Here is a 15,631-nt window from a genome sequence, read left to right as displayed (position 1 = left end):
GTAATAAATCCGCGGCTTCTATCAGCGACGACCGTTGCAATTCAAACTGTATTTGCGCGACCTGTTTTAACCCAGCGTGCAGTAGTTTATTAATTTTTTTCTTAAATTATGAAACTGTTATAATGTTCTTTCTGAATAACAAGATGCAACCTATTCTAATACAGCAAAGGTGAGAGTTGCGCGCGTGAGGGGGTGTGGCCACGCTAATCCATTAAAGTGCTCGTGCTGCCAAATCGATGGCGTTTGACATGCGGAGTGTGTGTTGATTTCCCCAGCAATGGACGTCAGTTAATTAATATATCATCAGCACTAAACCTGATATTATTTACTTACCGGTACGTAGTACTTCCAGAAAGTTCTTACATTTTCTGTCACTTTCTGTTGCTTTTCTCATAATTTCACGATAATCGGTGATGTTTGACTGTTTTACTGGCTAACTGCCTTGTCAAATATGTTCCCCATAATTTTACACAATTTCTGAGTTAACTTATTTGTTTACAAAAGAAATAATGTAGTGATGTCTATCACTGTATTTGTTTGATCGGCCTCTTTTGTAAACACGTGGAATTGCTGTAAATAAAGTCCTTTCGTAGTGTATTTCTATGCAAAATAATGATTTTATTAATATATATATATATATATATATATATATATATATATATATATAAGAAATTCCATAAATATTTATATGTAAATTAACTAAATTACCCAATTTGCAGGCTATATGTAATGATAGCCAAGACAAAAGCATTACTTTAAATGTTGAAATTAAAATTAAGCAGCCGATAGAGTTTAAAAGTAGAGAGAGCAAAGTACATCTGATATGCAAAGTTGTCTTTATGCTTGATAAACGTAATTAAAAGGTGTGTTTGACTGCCTGTTGAAGTTCCTGTGCAAACTGGTCTTGTAAAATATTATCTGTCTTTGTGGTTTGCTCACACAGCTACCTTTTTTAAATAAGCATTTGCTCTTCCAGTGTAAGTGTTGTTATTGGAAATTCTTATGTTGTAGAAGTATGTTATTGATTGTAGAAATCTTGGATGCCTAAAGTAAATTTTTGTGTGATGTACTTTTAGAACTCTGGGTTAGTATGGCACATCATTTGCCTCTCACTGTTTTGTATTTTTATATGTGTACTTGATATTTCTATCAGATCCTTCCAGATTTGTGTCCTCCAATGGATGGAGCTCCAGTTGTAACCATGGCACTTCTACCTCCTCTGCCTCCTGACCCCTCTAGATGCTTTCAAAATGAGACCTTACCCTGCATACGTATTGCACAGCCCCCTCCCATGGGCCCTCCACCTCCTCCCCTTCCCCTTCCCCCTCCGCCACCGCCACTCCCACCCCCACCCCCACCTCCTTCACCTATGGGGGACCCCTTCACCCGGACTGTCCAGCAGCGCTCCAAAATGCGCAACTTCAACTGGGATGCCATCCCCAAGCACAGCGTGTTAGGCAAGCGCAACGTGTGGACAGCCCAACGCAACCTCGAGAACTTTGAGCTGGACACTAAGCGAATGGAGGAGCTTTTTAGCCACAACGAGCACCACGGTTTGGTCCGTAAGGGTGGGACGGTCAGAAAAAGTGTGTGGGGACTTTCGCAAATCACTACAGAATCTGAAAATGTAAGTGTCTATAACTTCAGTATTGATTCTTTGATAAAGCTTTAGTATTAGACAAACTGTCTTCTGAGACCCATCAAAGTGTTTTCATTCTTGATTAATCCTCTTGTCCCCAAGGCCATTGTAGTAGTTTAAAAAAAACATACTTTATATTGATGTATGAACTATGCAAAATTATCAAAGGTCTTGATGAACATTTTAAATGTCCTCAATTAAGACATTTATATTACTTCGGAGAGTTGCAGGTATTAAACATATATGAAATGACCTCACTAACATTTCACCTTAACATTTTTTTAAATGTATAATGAATGAAAGCTTAATTTTCAGAATTAATATTATTATTTTGCATGTGCAGAAATTTGTTTTTGGGACCTCAAATATCAAAAGGAAAAACAATATATTAAGTTTTTATGCTATGTCATGTTGAAGTTATCTTTAGTTTATTTTTCTGTGACGTCATAGATATTTACCAATCCTCTCTGCATAATTTAAGTTCAGGAAGACACCTTTTCTTTTATATTTTACTGTTCTTGCACAAATCTAAGGTTGGCCAGATGATTTATTTGCTGGTCTGCACTACCTTTGCACATCTATTCAAGGAACTTGTAATGTTTGTGAGGAAGTCCAGACAGACATGTTGTACTGTTCATAACAATACAGTCACATCTTTTTTATTCCATTTCCGTCTTGTCGTATACTGTGAATGATGCGCGTTTTACTTCATGCTTCCTAGAATTAATTTTTAGTTGCTGTCACTGAATGTTATATAATGTATGCTATTTCGGTAGACTTTCCCAGCTTATGAAAAACTGACACTATATCGGTCTTTTTTAGGTATCAATTCTCAACTCTAAGAAAAGTATGAATATTGGGATTCTGCTAAAACAATTTAAAAGGTAAAGTAAAGGATCAAATTGATAGTTTTCATCAGTCTGCACTTTCTTATATAAAAAAAAAAAAAAAAAAATATATATATATATATATATATATATATATATATATATATATATATATATATATATATATATATATATATATATATATATATATATATATATATATATATATATATATATATATATATATATATATATATATAATGTGCCATGATCACCTGTTTTCTACTTCAAGTAGTTTTTTTTTCTCGTCCTTATTGCTTGAGGTTGTAAGTTTCTGTAAATGTTGGTAAATGACAAGAAAACATGTAAGCTAAAAATCTGAATTGTTTTGAGCATCTCTAAGAAAATTACTCTGAATTATGTCCATTATAAGTAATATGTGTAACAAGCTTCTAAGAGTACACGAAGTAACCCAAGTAGGCCATTTAAAAACATCTGTCTCTCATCTGTTTTCGATGCACTGTGCAGGCCAGCGAAGGACATTGTGGAGGCCGTCAGGAACGGTAACCTGTGCTTTGCTTCTGGGAAACTGAGGGAGCTTAGCAAGCTGTTGCCTGATGACATGGAGGTAAACCAGTTTCCTCTATATGACCTCAGCGTGCTGTGCTATTGCTCAGCGATGTGATCAGCTTTTTAATGCAGCTGTTGTATTGACATGTTCTAGACAAAGAAGCTGATATCATTCAATGGAGATCTGTCTCATCTAAACGAGGCTGACCGTTTCATGGTGATGCTGGTTCAAGTGCCAGGGTGCGTTTTCTTATGTCAAAGCATTTGATGGTCCAGCTTCAGTGATGTTTTGTATAAATGTGCTCCACAGAATTTTCTCACATTGAAATGTTAAACAGCTGGTTGAAATATACTTTAGCTAAAAAGCTGCTAATAATTCTGTGTGTTTTATTTGTTTCCAGGTATAAAGTGAGGATAAAGAGCTTGCTCCTCAGAGAGGAGTTTTTTCCCTTTATTGAGGAGGTCAAACACGCCATTGCTGTCATGACAACCGCTGCTAATGGTACTTTTCATCTTTTTGTATAAAAATTTATACTAAGGAGTTTTTACTTATTTTCTTATTTGATTTAGTCACCTAAAAATTGTGCAACGTCTGTAATATTTCTTTTTATGACCATGTTTCTTTGTTTTAAAATGTAATTCGTGGCCTTAGGGAAGTCGTGGCCTAATGGTTAGAGGGTTGGACTCCCAATCGAAGGGTTGTGGGTTCTAGTCTCGGGCGGACGGAATTGTGGGTGGGGGGAGTGCATGTACAGTTCTCTCTCCACCTTCAATACCACGACTTAGGTGCCCTTGAGCAAGGCATCGAACCCCCAACTGCTCCCCGGGCGCCGCAGCATAAATGGCTGCCCACTGCTCCGGGTGTGTGCTCACAGTGTGTGTGTGTGTGTTCACTGCTCTGTGTGTGTGCATTTCGGATGGGTTAAATGCAGAGCACAAATTCTGAGTATGGGTCACCATACTTGGCTGAATGTCACTTCACTTCACTTCACTTCACTTGTAATTCAAAATTAACTAATACATTTTCTGTCTGATCTCAGACTTTATATATGGTGCTATGTAAAGTCAAATGTTAAAAAAAATTATATAATTTTATTAACATATACACTAGTGTTCAAACGTTTAGTCAGTATGATCTTTTTTTTTGTCACATTTATCAATGCATTTACTGTCATTATGTAATATTTTCACTTAATAAGTTTTAATTTCTTTAAAAATATATATTTTTTTAAATCATACGGACCACAAACTTTTCTTTGCCTACCAGAGTTGCTGGCATGTGATGACCTACATTCAATCATCAGACTGGTGCTGAAGGCTGGTAACTACATGAATGCTGTGAGTGTCACATGGTCTGTTTTGTTTGTTATTAATACACTGTTTCTCAGTGTGAACTAGCGCTGGAGCAGATAAATGACTCTGGCTGTATCTTGTTCAGGGTGGCTACGCAGGTAGTGCTATTGGCTTCAGGATGACATCATTGCTCAAACTCGTGGACACTAAAGCAAATAAACCTGGCATGAACCTAATGCACTATGTGTCCATGGTAAAGGAAGATCGCTGTTTTAAGAGTTTTTATTATTAGATGTTGAGTCATGAATATGTCACTATATGATTTTTGACACCGTGACTGTTTATTATTTTCTATTTATTATAGCAAGCCCAACAAACTGATGAAGTTTTGCTGCATTTCGCTGAACAGCTTCAACACATTGGGATTGCTGCAAGGTCTTTAAAAAGACATGTTTTGCATTGTTTAGGTGGTGAATTTAGGAGTAAAATTCTACTTTATTTATAAATTCAACATACATGTAGGATCCAAAAGCAGGAGGTGGAGGTGGACTTTCAAAAGGAGTTGGAGAAAATTAGGGAAGCGAAGATGGATGCCAGTAAACAGCCTGATCTACTACACCAGATGGAAGCATTTCTTCGGGTAAGAATAATTTGGGCTTTTCATGTAACCTACACTGAAATTCCAGTGTAATGTCAGGTGGCTTCTTTTGAAATGTCTTAGATCACCAGTGTTCAGGGAGTAATGTATGTCTGCTTCTGAACAGATGGCAGACATTCGGCTTGCGGATGTGGAGGCCTCTCTTCAGGAACTGGACAGCATCAGTACCTCTGTGGCGGAGTACTTCTGTGAAGACCCAGCCACCTTTAAACTAGAGGAGTGTTGCTCTATCTTTCATTCCTTCTGTGAGAGGTTTGAGAGAGCTACACAGGTAAAATGTCATGCCTTATAATGGAAAATTCCTTATGTGTGGTGTTACAGTTCAAATACTGTAGATATGATAGCCTAGGATGAAGTGAAATCAATTGCACATTTAACCTGATTTTCTCATGGTTTTATTCACATGCATTGCTTTTCACTGACAGTCGACTTATTGATGAAAAATAAAAATTTGTATAAACAAGCTTTTTTTAAAATTTAAATAAAATAAAACCTGTCAGGACAAAACAGTTAAAGGGGGGGTGAAAAGCTATTTCATGCATACTGAGTTTTTTACACTGTTAAAGAGTTGGATTCCCATGCTAAACATGGACAAAGTTTCAAAAATTAAGTTGTACGTTTGAAGGAGTATTTCTGTTCCAAAAATACTCCTTCCGGTTTGTCACAAGTTCCGTAAAGTTTTTTTCGAGTATTGCTCTGTGTGACGTTAGATGGAGCGGAATTTCCTTATATGGGTCCTGAGGGCACTTCTGCCGGAAGAGCATGCGCTCCCGTATAGCAGAGCACTGAGAGGCTGAGCACAGACATACACTGATCAGAGCGAGAGACCAAAATGTCACCAAAGAAGTGTGTTTTTGGTTGCTAGGGCAAGACAACCCTGCACAGATTACCAAAAAAAAAAAAACAGCATTAAGGGACCAGTGGATGGAGTTTATTTTTACAGAGCATCAACGGAGTTGTGCAAGTGTTTTTGTTTGTTCCCTGCATTTCGAAGATGCTTGTTTTACAAACAAGGCCCAGTTTGAGGCCGGATTTGCACATCGTTTATTTCTTGAGGATAAAGCAGTCCCAACGATCGTGTGTTGGAACCGCATGCTGTGTTGTTAACTTAGCTATCGGCGCGTAAGCACATCAAGTAACCGACATGCGATGTTGGCATAAAACTGCACTTTCCACATGTACAGCTTAAAAAAAAAAAAAAAGAACGACATGAAGTGGAACTTAGTCATTTTCCAAAACCGCTAAACAAATATATACAGTTTCAATACATACCACATAGAGACGCTGTTGTAGTCGTTGCTGCTGCTGCTCTTGTTAAATTTCAGCCTCTGGATCTGATTCTGGATCATAAATATACGCTGAATCTGACTGTTAGCCATGGTTTGTTTTGGATGATGGTTTTTTTCCTCACGGTAATGTCACAGCTTCTAAACTCTCTCAACGCAAAAGCCTACTGGTGCTCGTGATTCTTTTGCTCCGCCCACACGTCACGCCTCGTGTTTTTCCGGGAAAAATCGGTACAGACTATCTTTCTCTTATGAATATAATAAAACTAAAGACTTTTTGGAGTTATGAAGGATGCAGTACTACTCTATAGGTACTCAAGATTAACAGGATATTGAGTGAAAACGAGCATTTCACCTCCCCTATAAGTTGTGATGGAACCTTTTTTGTTGTGATCAGCATTAATGTTTGATGCAAAGTACATTTGCAGGCAAATCTTTGAGAGCAAATAAAGAAAATGATACATTTTAAATACATGTGTAAATATTTGTATTAACATAAGATTCAACAACTGCGATATAAACTGAACAAGTTTTACAGACATTTGACAAACAGAAGTGGAATGGATATATATCGCCTTGGTTAAAGGACTCCATTTCTATGTATATGCAATTGAAAACGAACATAAATAATCATTATGTCATGTCACCCACACTCTCTCCTATGTCTACAGGAAAACCGTGATCGTGAAGCAGCTGAGACTCGCAAGCTGCAGCAGAAAGAAAGAGAAAAGCTGACCAGAACGACTAAACGCCGATCCACCGGTACATGCTCCAATCAGGATGTGACCGATGGAGGCTCCACTCTGGAATCTGTCCTGACCAGCTTTCTCAGCCAACGACTTTCTCGCAGGAGGCACATTGGGGTAATACCTGTCACAGATAGCCCCATCAAGAACATCCGCCCTCAGGTTGAGGAGCATGAGGGCATGGGGGATCTGGGCAGCCCTGTGGAGGAAACCGAGGAGAACTTTAAGATCTCAAAGGTGGAAGAACCAGATAACATCTGCCAGAAAGTGGAGCTTCCGCCCTGTACCGTTAATGATGTTCAGCGGGCAAGAGCCGCTTCCAAAAGAGGCCAGTGCATTTACGATGAACTGATTCCTGAAAGCAATGATCTTAAAGAGGTCATCACCTGTACCAACACCTCAGCTAAACATGAGATTGAAGATGGAGCAATGAATAAAGAAGATGAGGAGATTGGAGACCTGGATAAAGGAGAAACGAGAGAGGAGGACAATGAGAAAATTGAGGATGGAGCAATGGAGGAGATTGGAGACATGGATAAAGGAGAAACAAGTGAGGAGGAGGACAACGAGAAAATCAAGGATGGAGCAATGAATAAAGAAGTTGAGGAGATTGGAGACATGGATAAAGGAGAAACAAGAGCGGAGGAGGACAACGAGAAAATCGAAGAAGCAGATAAAATGCCTGAGCTCTCCGGCAAGATGCTCCGCTTTCAGGATTGTGGCGTTGGCAGCCTGAATGTGACCGCTACACCTGATCGCTCCCGAGGCCATGCCTTGTACACCTCCACTCCTCGACAGAGGGATATAAAAGAGGTAGATCTGTCCTTGCAGAGTGGACTGGGAGGTCTAGGGTCACCGTGGACCATCCTCAGCCCTCGTGTCTCTCCCCGTAACACGCCCCACCGCAGACACACCTACTCCTTCTCCAGGGTGGACATCCTTGATGATGGAGTTTGGGCATTACCTGACACTCCTGTACGCGACAAGCCCTCGTTCTCCCATTATGCAGGAGTGGGGACTTCATCCTCATTACCAGACTGTCCCTCAAAGCGAACGCCATCACAGGGGACCGTTATAAGGTCTTCATCACTTAGCGACGAAAAAGAGTCTGCGCCTAACTTCAGACTGGGACAGATCTTTCAGAGGCGCACTGGACAGGAGCTTCCTCCAGAGAAGAGACCGGAAAGCTCAGGACTTGTATCTTTTTTCCGACGCTTCGGGGAAAGAAAAAGGGCAGGAACTGTTGGTTAAGATGGCTTGGCTTGTCCTAAAAGGATTTTACTTTGCCATAAAGGATATGATGAATGTAGACAAATGGAAACTTGTCTTGCAACACGCTTGATATCTTTTGTGTTCTTATGTAAATATATTATGGTAATGCTTGCTGATGCTAACGACTTAATATTTTATATGTTTTTAGTTCAGCGTTGTTATTTATAACAAGCTGCTTTAATTGGTTCACAACACTGAATTTCAGGGACTGACATATTTTTATTGTTCTTTGTCTTTTAAAGTCTTATTTTTATGTAATAAAGTGTGGATCCCACCTTTGAAGCATGTGTTATGCATGTCTTTTTATCCATGTCTAGAAATACAATATTGGCCCCAAGAAATTAGACACTGAAGCCTCCTTTAAGCCATTGCTGTGTTCTAAAGCCAATGATGAGGTGTTTTTCAACAAAAGAGTGCTTCTTAAAGCAGCTTGTTCTCGACAAGAGGGCCTCAGCCAACTTCCAAGCAAGTATTTAATTATGTAACGTTATAAAAAAAAAAATTGCAAATCAAAATCTAATTTGAAATGGTCCTTTTTCCCTTCAATAACTTTTTGAAGAACACATGAGTCTTTTTGGAATTAATCATGGTTCTTTTTATAATAATAAAAGTGAATTGTTAACAAGCAGCATTATCAGAATTATTAGCAGACATCTTTTTGAATATTGTGCTGGACAATTAAGAGCTTTAAATCAAAAAGGCTGAGAATCCTTGTATTAAAGAAATGTAGTAAAAATGCTCTTTTCAAGCTAAAAGTGTCACAGAAAGAGGTTTGTGTGGGTTTTAAATGCTAAAACAATAGACACAATGTTCAAAATTAAGACAAAAAGTATCTGGACTGCAACACTATTTGGTTAGCAATGACAGAGAAAGCAATAAGACGTTTCCACTGTAGCATGAGGGACTGCTAGATTATTGGTCAAACTAAAGATTATATGGCAGTCTGAACAGAATGGTGCTGATGATGTCACTATTCAGTCATGCATCTGTATGTTGTGTGTGTGTCTTTCACTTCTACTACATTATTACTGCTGCAGTCTGAACGTAACCGACTCTCTCTCTTTCTCTGCCATTGTTCATCAAGATAAAAGTGGAAATGAGGAGAATTTGCCATGTTGTCTAGGTGATGGTGTATGTTTACAGTACATGATCTCACTTGGCTGGTGTTTCAGTGATATAATACCCCCCCTGGAAAAAGCTGCAGAGCACAGACTCTTCTTTCATACAGTCCTCAGCACTGTCACAATGAATGCAGATTTTGTTCCTTTAAATTTTACCAAGTTCTGTTAATGTAGCATATATTTATAGACTGTTTAAGAACTTATATAAGTACAGTAAATATAATCGAATCCTATTTTCGTTTGTTTCATTACCCCACCATTCAAACACACAAATGGGATGATGATTGTCTTTGCAATGTGTTTTTATGTCACAAAATAATGCATCTTAAATGTGTAAAAGGCATGTTTAGTGTGCATGCATGTGTGTGAGAAAGAGAAAGAGAGAAAGGACAGTGGAAAAAAACAAGGAAGAAACCCGAGCTTTAGAGAAAGGAGGACAGGATCACTTCATTCGGGACTCAGAACTCTCTTTGACTAAACTGCAGCCTGAACACTACAAACCTGTGATATTTCTGAGCCATCTGAAGTAAGTACACTATTTGCCAATTCTTTAATTTAAGATAAAAAAATGAGAGAAAAGTTTGCATCTTGTCTGACTACAGCAATCATTTACACTAGATTAGATTAAACATTACATTTAAGATTTTACTCAACAACATTTGAGTTTGTTAGTCAAGTGACAGTGACTTGTCCCGAAAACATGACTCTGCATTGTAAGGACCAGCCAGCAGTGTGTGTGCTTGCAGAACCTGATAAGTGAGACATGTTCCTGGGAAAACATCTTTGTTGTCCCTGGAACAACATTGTGATTAACCAATAAGATTTGAAGAACCAGTTTATAGATTTTGTGAAGTTTACGCTTAAAATCACTGTTTGTTGCTTGTACATCAGTGTCATTCATCTATCATTTCCTCTGATTTTAGGGATTACTCATGGTTGGGTTAGGTTTAGGTGTAGGGATATGGTCAAGAATATATTTTTTGGAGTAAAATATTGTTCCAGGGTCAACAAAATATGTTGACCTAGTAACACATCTAACTCAGCAAAATCAGGACGTGCGTGTGTGCTACTTTAAAATTATTTTAATATTTAAATATTGATATTGTGACGGAATATAAACATCATTTTGACATGGCATCATATAAATGTCTCATAGTAAGCAAGTACAGCTGTAGAACGAGTTATACAAGGAATAACACTGAATTGCATTTTGGTTAATAATTAATTGTACATAATTTCTTGTTTAGGTTTATGTGTTGTTTTAGTGTGCTCAGTTGTTAGGCTTTTTCCACGCCAAGTAATTATTTGTGGTATCTAAAGTGACCAGGAGATGTCGCAATATTTTTGTAAATGATTTTGACTGTGTGCGGGAAACAGCGACGTCAACGTCTGTAACATAATGGACTTTTTTTTTTATTTTATTTTTAAATTATTATTATTATTATTATGTGAGAATATACGATAAAATCTACGTTAAAAAAATTACAAAAAGTTAACTCCTATCAATATGTCACTATTTATACTCATGGAACTGCCTGTAAACCACTCACTTTTAAAGCCTAGTGTGTTGTTGTTTCCTGTCTTAAGATTTATTTATTCACTTTAATTAGCCTATTTTTTGTCTTTCTTTATAGATTAGTTGGAATCATGCCCAACTTTAATTCAGCTTGATCACTGGAAACAGCAAAATGTTGTGGTAAGTTGGTTAACTCCATTATGTTGGTTTCTGTTTGAAATGAATCCTCTATATTATAAAATGTTGCATTTTGAATTGTGATTATCACAATTTGCTTTTCTCGATATGACTTCTGTTTGTGGCTCAGCATGAATTCATGGTCTAATAGACATGCATGGGAGGAAGCTGAGTAAGGTTTCAACTGATAGCAGGACAATGCTGGGCATTCACAGTCCTTTCCGGGTCCATGCTTGCCGGAAAAGTGTGAAAATGGATGTGACCCTGTGAAGTCATTCACTGATTATTACATGAGTCATGAGTAATGCTGGATATTACCTGTATTTGACCTCTCACACAGTTAAAAACAGAGACATACAAACAATGGTGACCAAATAACTCTCATTCAATATCATTCAACCTTAAGCATCACAATAAATGGGTGTAGGATTTGAAAGAGATATTGAAAAATAATTACTTGCTTAGTGTTATACTCAACTAACACATTTTGCTGAGCAAGTAAAGTGCTACAAAGACTGTTGTAGGTGAACTTTGTCCCTTAGTTGATTAAGACTGAGCTGTAAAATGTTTTTTTAATCCCTGTGGTTTATTCTCAGTTCAGTGCACTCATTAGTGCAGACAGTGGCAGCTGGGAGTTAAACATCTATTTAACTCTAGTGATTATTAAAGTTCAGTCATACCAGTCAGTTATTAAGTAATTAAGCACTGGAATTCCCTGTTTGCATATATGAGGATACTGAATATAATAAAAGCCCCCGATAAATGCTGATGCATATCTTTAGCTGTCTTGCATATCACAGACATCAGACATGCAAGCAGTTTGTTATCTAAGCTTTACATTAGTGGGTCTGAAACTTTTTTTACTCCAACGTACAGGACAGTATTCAAATACCTTCATATCTAAGCTGATATATACCTCTGTTCCTTATTTTGAAATAAACTCAAAATATGATGTCAGTTTAATGTTATCCATGTTTATTTTTAGTGTCTTATTTCAGCATTTTAATGAAGATTATGTAAATATAGCTAAACTAAATGATTTTAAGGCTTATTGGGGCCCCCTGGAGTTTTAGCTGAGGACCCATAATGGGGCCCCGGCCAACCATTACTTTAGATGAGATTCTTGAAGAGAAAAAATGAAAAGAAAAGGTTTTAGAATATCTTTGTGGTGCACAAATATTGTAAATATATATAAAAGATTTTTTCTAAAACTTGAAAACATTTCATTATGCCTTCTTCAATTATTTATGATACATTCAGATTATTCTTACTTATATTTTGTGTTACCTACTGTGCCTAGTTTCCGATCTTAATACTTTATTAAACACAATTTTAAACCATGAAAATCCATCATGAAATATTATTTAATTTAAAAATGATAATCTAATGATTGAGAAATCACAAACAGTTTCCATATTTCTTGTGTGAGAATGTAATTTTTTTTCATTCTTATGCAAATTGCTGTCATTTCCACCAACAATTTCCAGTTTCTTCGAGAGTTAGTATACTTGGATAACCTTCCAGGCAACAGTGTAATGGAAGAGCTTGAACTGAAAGTTAAGATGTGTTAAAATGAAGAAAAATCTAGATAAATATTATGTATGAGCAGAATATTTAGATTTTGTGTCATATCTGAGTATTCAAAAACTGTTAAATTATTATTATTATTATTATTATTATTATTTGTCTTTAGAAAGCTATCGAGCTGGCTTAGGCAAGACAAAGACCATTTTATAATAAATAATAATAAATAATATATATATATATATACACTTCCACCACAGACTGCCACCAAACACAATATATCAACTGAGATATTGTAAAAAAAAAAATCATTCATTCATAAATATAAACATTTTGAGAAGTATGTAGGACAAAAGACAAAAAAGTGAGTTTAAAGTGAGTCCAGAGGGCCAAAAGCACTTATGATTGATGAAACACCCTACTTGGCATGAGGAAAACAAAGTGTGCATACTATAATATACAAGAGCAGACTTCAGTGTTGCCCAGAGTATTTCTTTAGTGCTCTTCGGAGAGTCTATTTTCCAAACCACAACTTGGGAATCTGCAGCATCACATGTGATGGCATCCCCACCCTCAGGCTTCCTGAAGAGGTCTGCCTTCATACCACTAATAGAACACAAATACACACGCTCACACAGTGCTGAGTGCTGGCTTTGTGTTGCTGTCACATGCAATTTACAATATGGGACCTGCAGGTCTGTACTCTTCCTGTATGAATCTGCTCCAGGCTGCCGGGGAAAGAGAAAGAGAGAAAAAGAGAGGGATGAGGAGGAGGAGGAGGAGGGGGAACGAGGCACTCTGCCATCTGGGTTCTGCTTCACTGGATGCAGTCTCCATGGTAACATCGTTCTCTCATGCAATCAAATCAAGGAATGTGATCAAGCCTGGCCCACCCCCTTAAGCACAAATGCAGTTGTTGCTTTTATCAATTAAGTCACGCCCCCATCAGTTTGTCTCCACCCATTCTAACCGTCAGGTTGGTACTTAGTGATGAATTGAACTCAATTTGTCACTAGATGTCAAGGATACTAATTTAAAAGGCTGAGACTTTGTAGTCCAAGATGTCACCATGTGTTTTTCTCCTTAGGTTGACATAAAGGATATTTTTAGCTTGTCTTGGAAGACTGATGTGATTTAAGTGGCTCATGTTGCCCAGGCTGGAATTTCAGCACTGTTATTTTTCCATTCTGCTCTGCTGGGTCTTATTGTATGTCCTGTGTAGTGAATATCCTCTGTAGTCATTAATCTTCATTAGCTCTTGTGCAGTTAAACAGTCATTATCTTGTCCCCTTGATTCTTCACTCATCATGTTCTTCCCTGCTATCTCTTCTTTTCCCCTAATTTCCCCTCATTGTGCATTACAGTGTTGAGAAACCAAACAAAAGGGCTTGGGATTTGCCTGCAGAAAGAAATGCTATCTGCAATTTCATCACACGTGAGAGTCATTGGTTTTCTTGACATTAGCGTCTCAGATCTGAACTCTTGAGGACTTACTCTTTGAGATCATGAACATGTGACACATACTTATTATAAATTATATTTGTTATATATATTGTATACTTGATATAAATTATATTTGTGATGAATTTATGCATCAGATTTTGCAATAATATTCTTAAAATGTGTTAAGAATATTTTCTATTAAAATAAATCTTTGTTGTCTCACTTTAGAAAAGAATGTTTCAAAAGTGGGACAGCATGTTTTGAGTAATGTGGGACAGTCAAAATACCATATTATTCAATTGATAAAAATGTGCATTAAGAAGGTTAAATGCCATACATGTAATTTCGTCAATTTTGGGGCTTATAATGCAGCAATAATATTTGTTTTAAGATCCAGATTCACAATTTAGCGACTAAAGGACGTGACTGCGCAAGATTGCATATTTCTTTTTATGAAGTGTTTTTATCATTACAATGTAATTAACACAAGCTTTTGAAAAAATAACAGTTTCAAAGGCATTCCATGTTCCAAATTTTACATCTTTTCAAAAATTTTTATTAAATTTTGTTATCTTTATTAAGTTCATTTTTAAATTTTGACTTCATTACGTGGTTATTGTTATTGTTGTGAATAATGAAATAATCAATTGTTGTAAATAATATAAGATTTATGTTATAAAATTGTATTTAACATTCCATAAATGAACACAGGTTACAATTTTATTTAGACTTATGAAGACAACAAACACAATGTAGGCCTACTAAATTAATTAAACAAACATGGGTTAGCACATTTAACCAGGAGTGTTAAATGTGAAGTTTACTTTGTAAAAAAAAAAAAAAAAACATTTATAAGCCCAAACATAGTGTCCCAGATTTGAGCATGAGCTGTCCCACATTAGAATATCCACAGATTCTTAAACGATTTGGCACAAGGAGCACGAATATATGTGTCATTTAAGTTCACCAGTAGCACTTCAACAGACTTAAACACACACACACACACACACAATTATGTTTCAAACGTGTGGTTTTGGCGAGTAACCTTGTAAACGTAGTCTTAAATTAGTTATAAACTCTTAAATGACTGTAAAGAGTTTAGAGAAAATCAGATAGGCCTATGTGTGAGATCTGCATCAGGTTTTAAAGAGACTGCGCTGATTTTAAAGTGAAACCTGCTGAAGTCTGTCATCGATGTAAATCAAAGAACAAAAGAGAAATGGTGACCCATACTCAGAATTTGTGCTCTGCATTTAACCCATCTGAAATGCACACACACAGAGCAGTGAACACACACACACACACACGCACACACACACACACACAGCCATTTATGCTGCGGCACCCAGGGAGCAGTTTGGGGTTTGGTGCCTTGCTCAAGGGCACCTAAGTCGTGGTATTGAAGGTGGAGAGAACTGTACATGCACTCCCCCCACCCACAATTCCGTCCGGCCCGAGACTAGAACCCACAACCCTTCGATTGGGAGTCCAACCCTCTAACCATTAGGCCACGACTTCCCCCATAAAAAAATAATGGCTTTCCATTATACTGTAATGCT

At 37.1% G+C, this 15,631-nt stretch overlaps 2 protein-coding genes across 2 annotated transcripts in view; both read left to right on the top strand.

Moving 5' to 3' along the window:
* Nucleotides 1-178: 178 nt before the first annotated feature.
* Nucleotides 179-8,573, top strand: LOC127966149 (FH2 domain-containing protein 1). The gene is made up of 12 exons (XM_052566969.1): nucleotides 179-335; nucleotides 1,154-1,627; nucleotides 2,462-2,523; nucleotides 2,995-3,094; nucleotides 3,191-3,276; nucleotides 3,438-3,538; nucleotides 4,304-4,374; nucleotides 4,475-4,582; nucleotides 4,694-4,764; nucleotides 4,852-4,969; nucleotides 5,094-5,258; nucleotides 6,945-8,573. Exons 2-12 carry the CDS (start codon nucleotides 1,178-1,180, stop codon nucleotides 8,268-8,270), a joined length of 2,658 nt encoding a protein of 885 aa, XP_052422929.1. The 5' UTR covers nucleotides 179-335; nucleotides 1,154-1,177; the 3' UTR covers nucleotides 8,271-8,573.
* A 1,270-nt stretch (nucleotides 8,574-9,843) lies between these two features.
* LOC127966150 (tripartite motif-containing protein 3) overlaps nucleotides 9,844-15,631 on the top strand; it is a 31,017-nt gene continuing 25,229 nt past the window's right edge. Inside the window, exons 1-2 of the mRNA XM_052566971.1 lie at nucleotides 9,844-9,938; nucleotides 11,047-11,108. The gene's annotated coding sequence lies outside the window, so the exon portion shown is untranslated. The remainder of the gene's footprint in view (nucleotides 9,939-11,046; nucleotides 11,109-15,631) is intronic.

Source organism: Carassius gibelio, chromosome B10, assembly GCF_023724105.1.
Source record: "Carassius gibelio isolate Cgi1373 ecotype wild population from Czech Republic chromosome B10, carGib1.2-hapl.c, whole genome shotgun sequence".
NCBI lineage: Eukaryota > Metazoa > Chordata > Actinopteri > Cypriniformes > Cyprinidae > Carassius > Carassius gibelio.
This window is presented reverse-complemented; position numbering and strand designations above follow the sequence as displayed.

Bases quoted from the DNA above. Each gene is read 5' to 3' on its own strand.
- LOC127966149 (XM_052566969.1), top strand. From the start codon at position 1,178: ATGGATGGAGCTCCAGTTGTAACCATGGCACTTCTACCTCCTCTGCCT. The intron at 3,539-4,303 runs GTACTTTTCATC...TTTGCCTACCAG, and splicing joins CATGACAACCGCTGCTAATG to AGTTGCTGGCATGTGATGAC. The intron at 4,765-4,851 runs GTCTTTAAAAAG...ACATACATGTAG, and splicing joins CACATTGGGATTGCTGCAAG to GATCCAAAAGCAGGAGGTGG.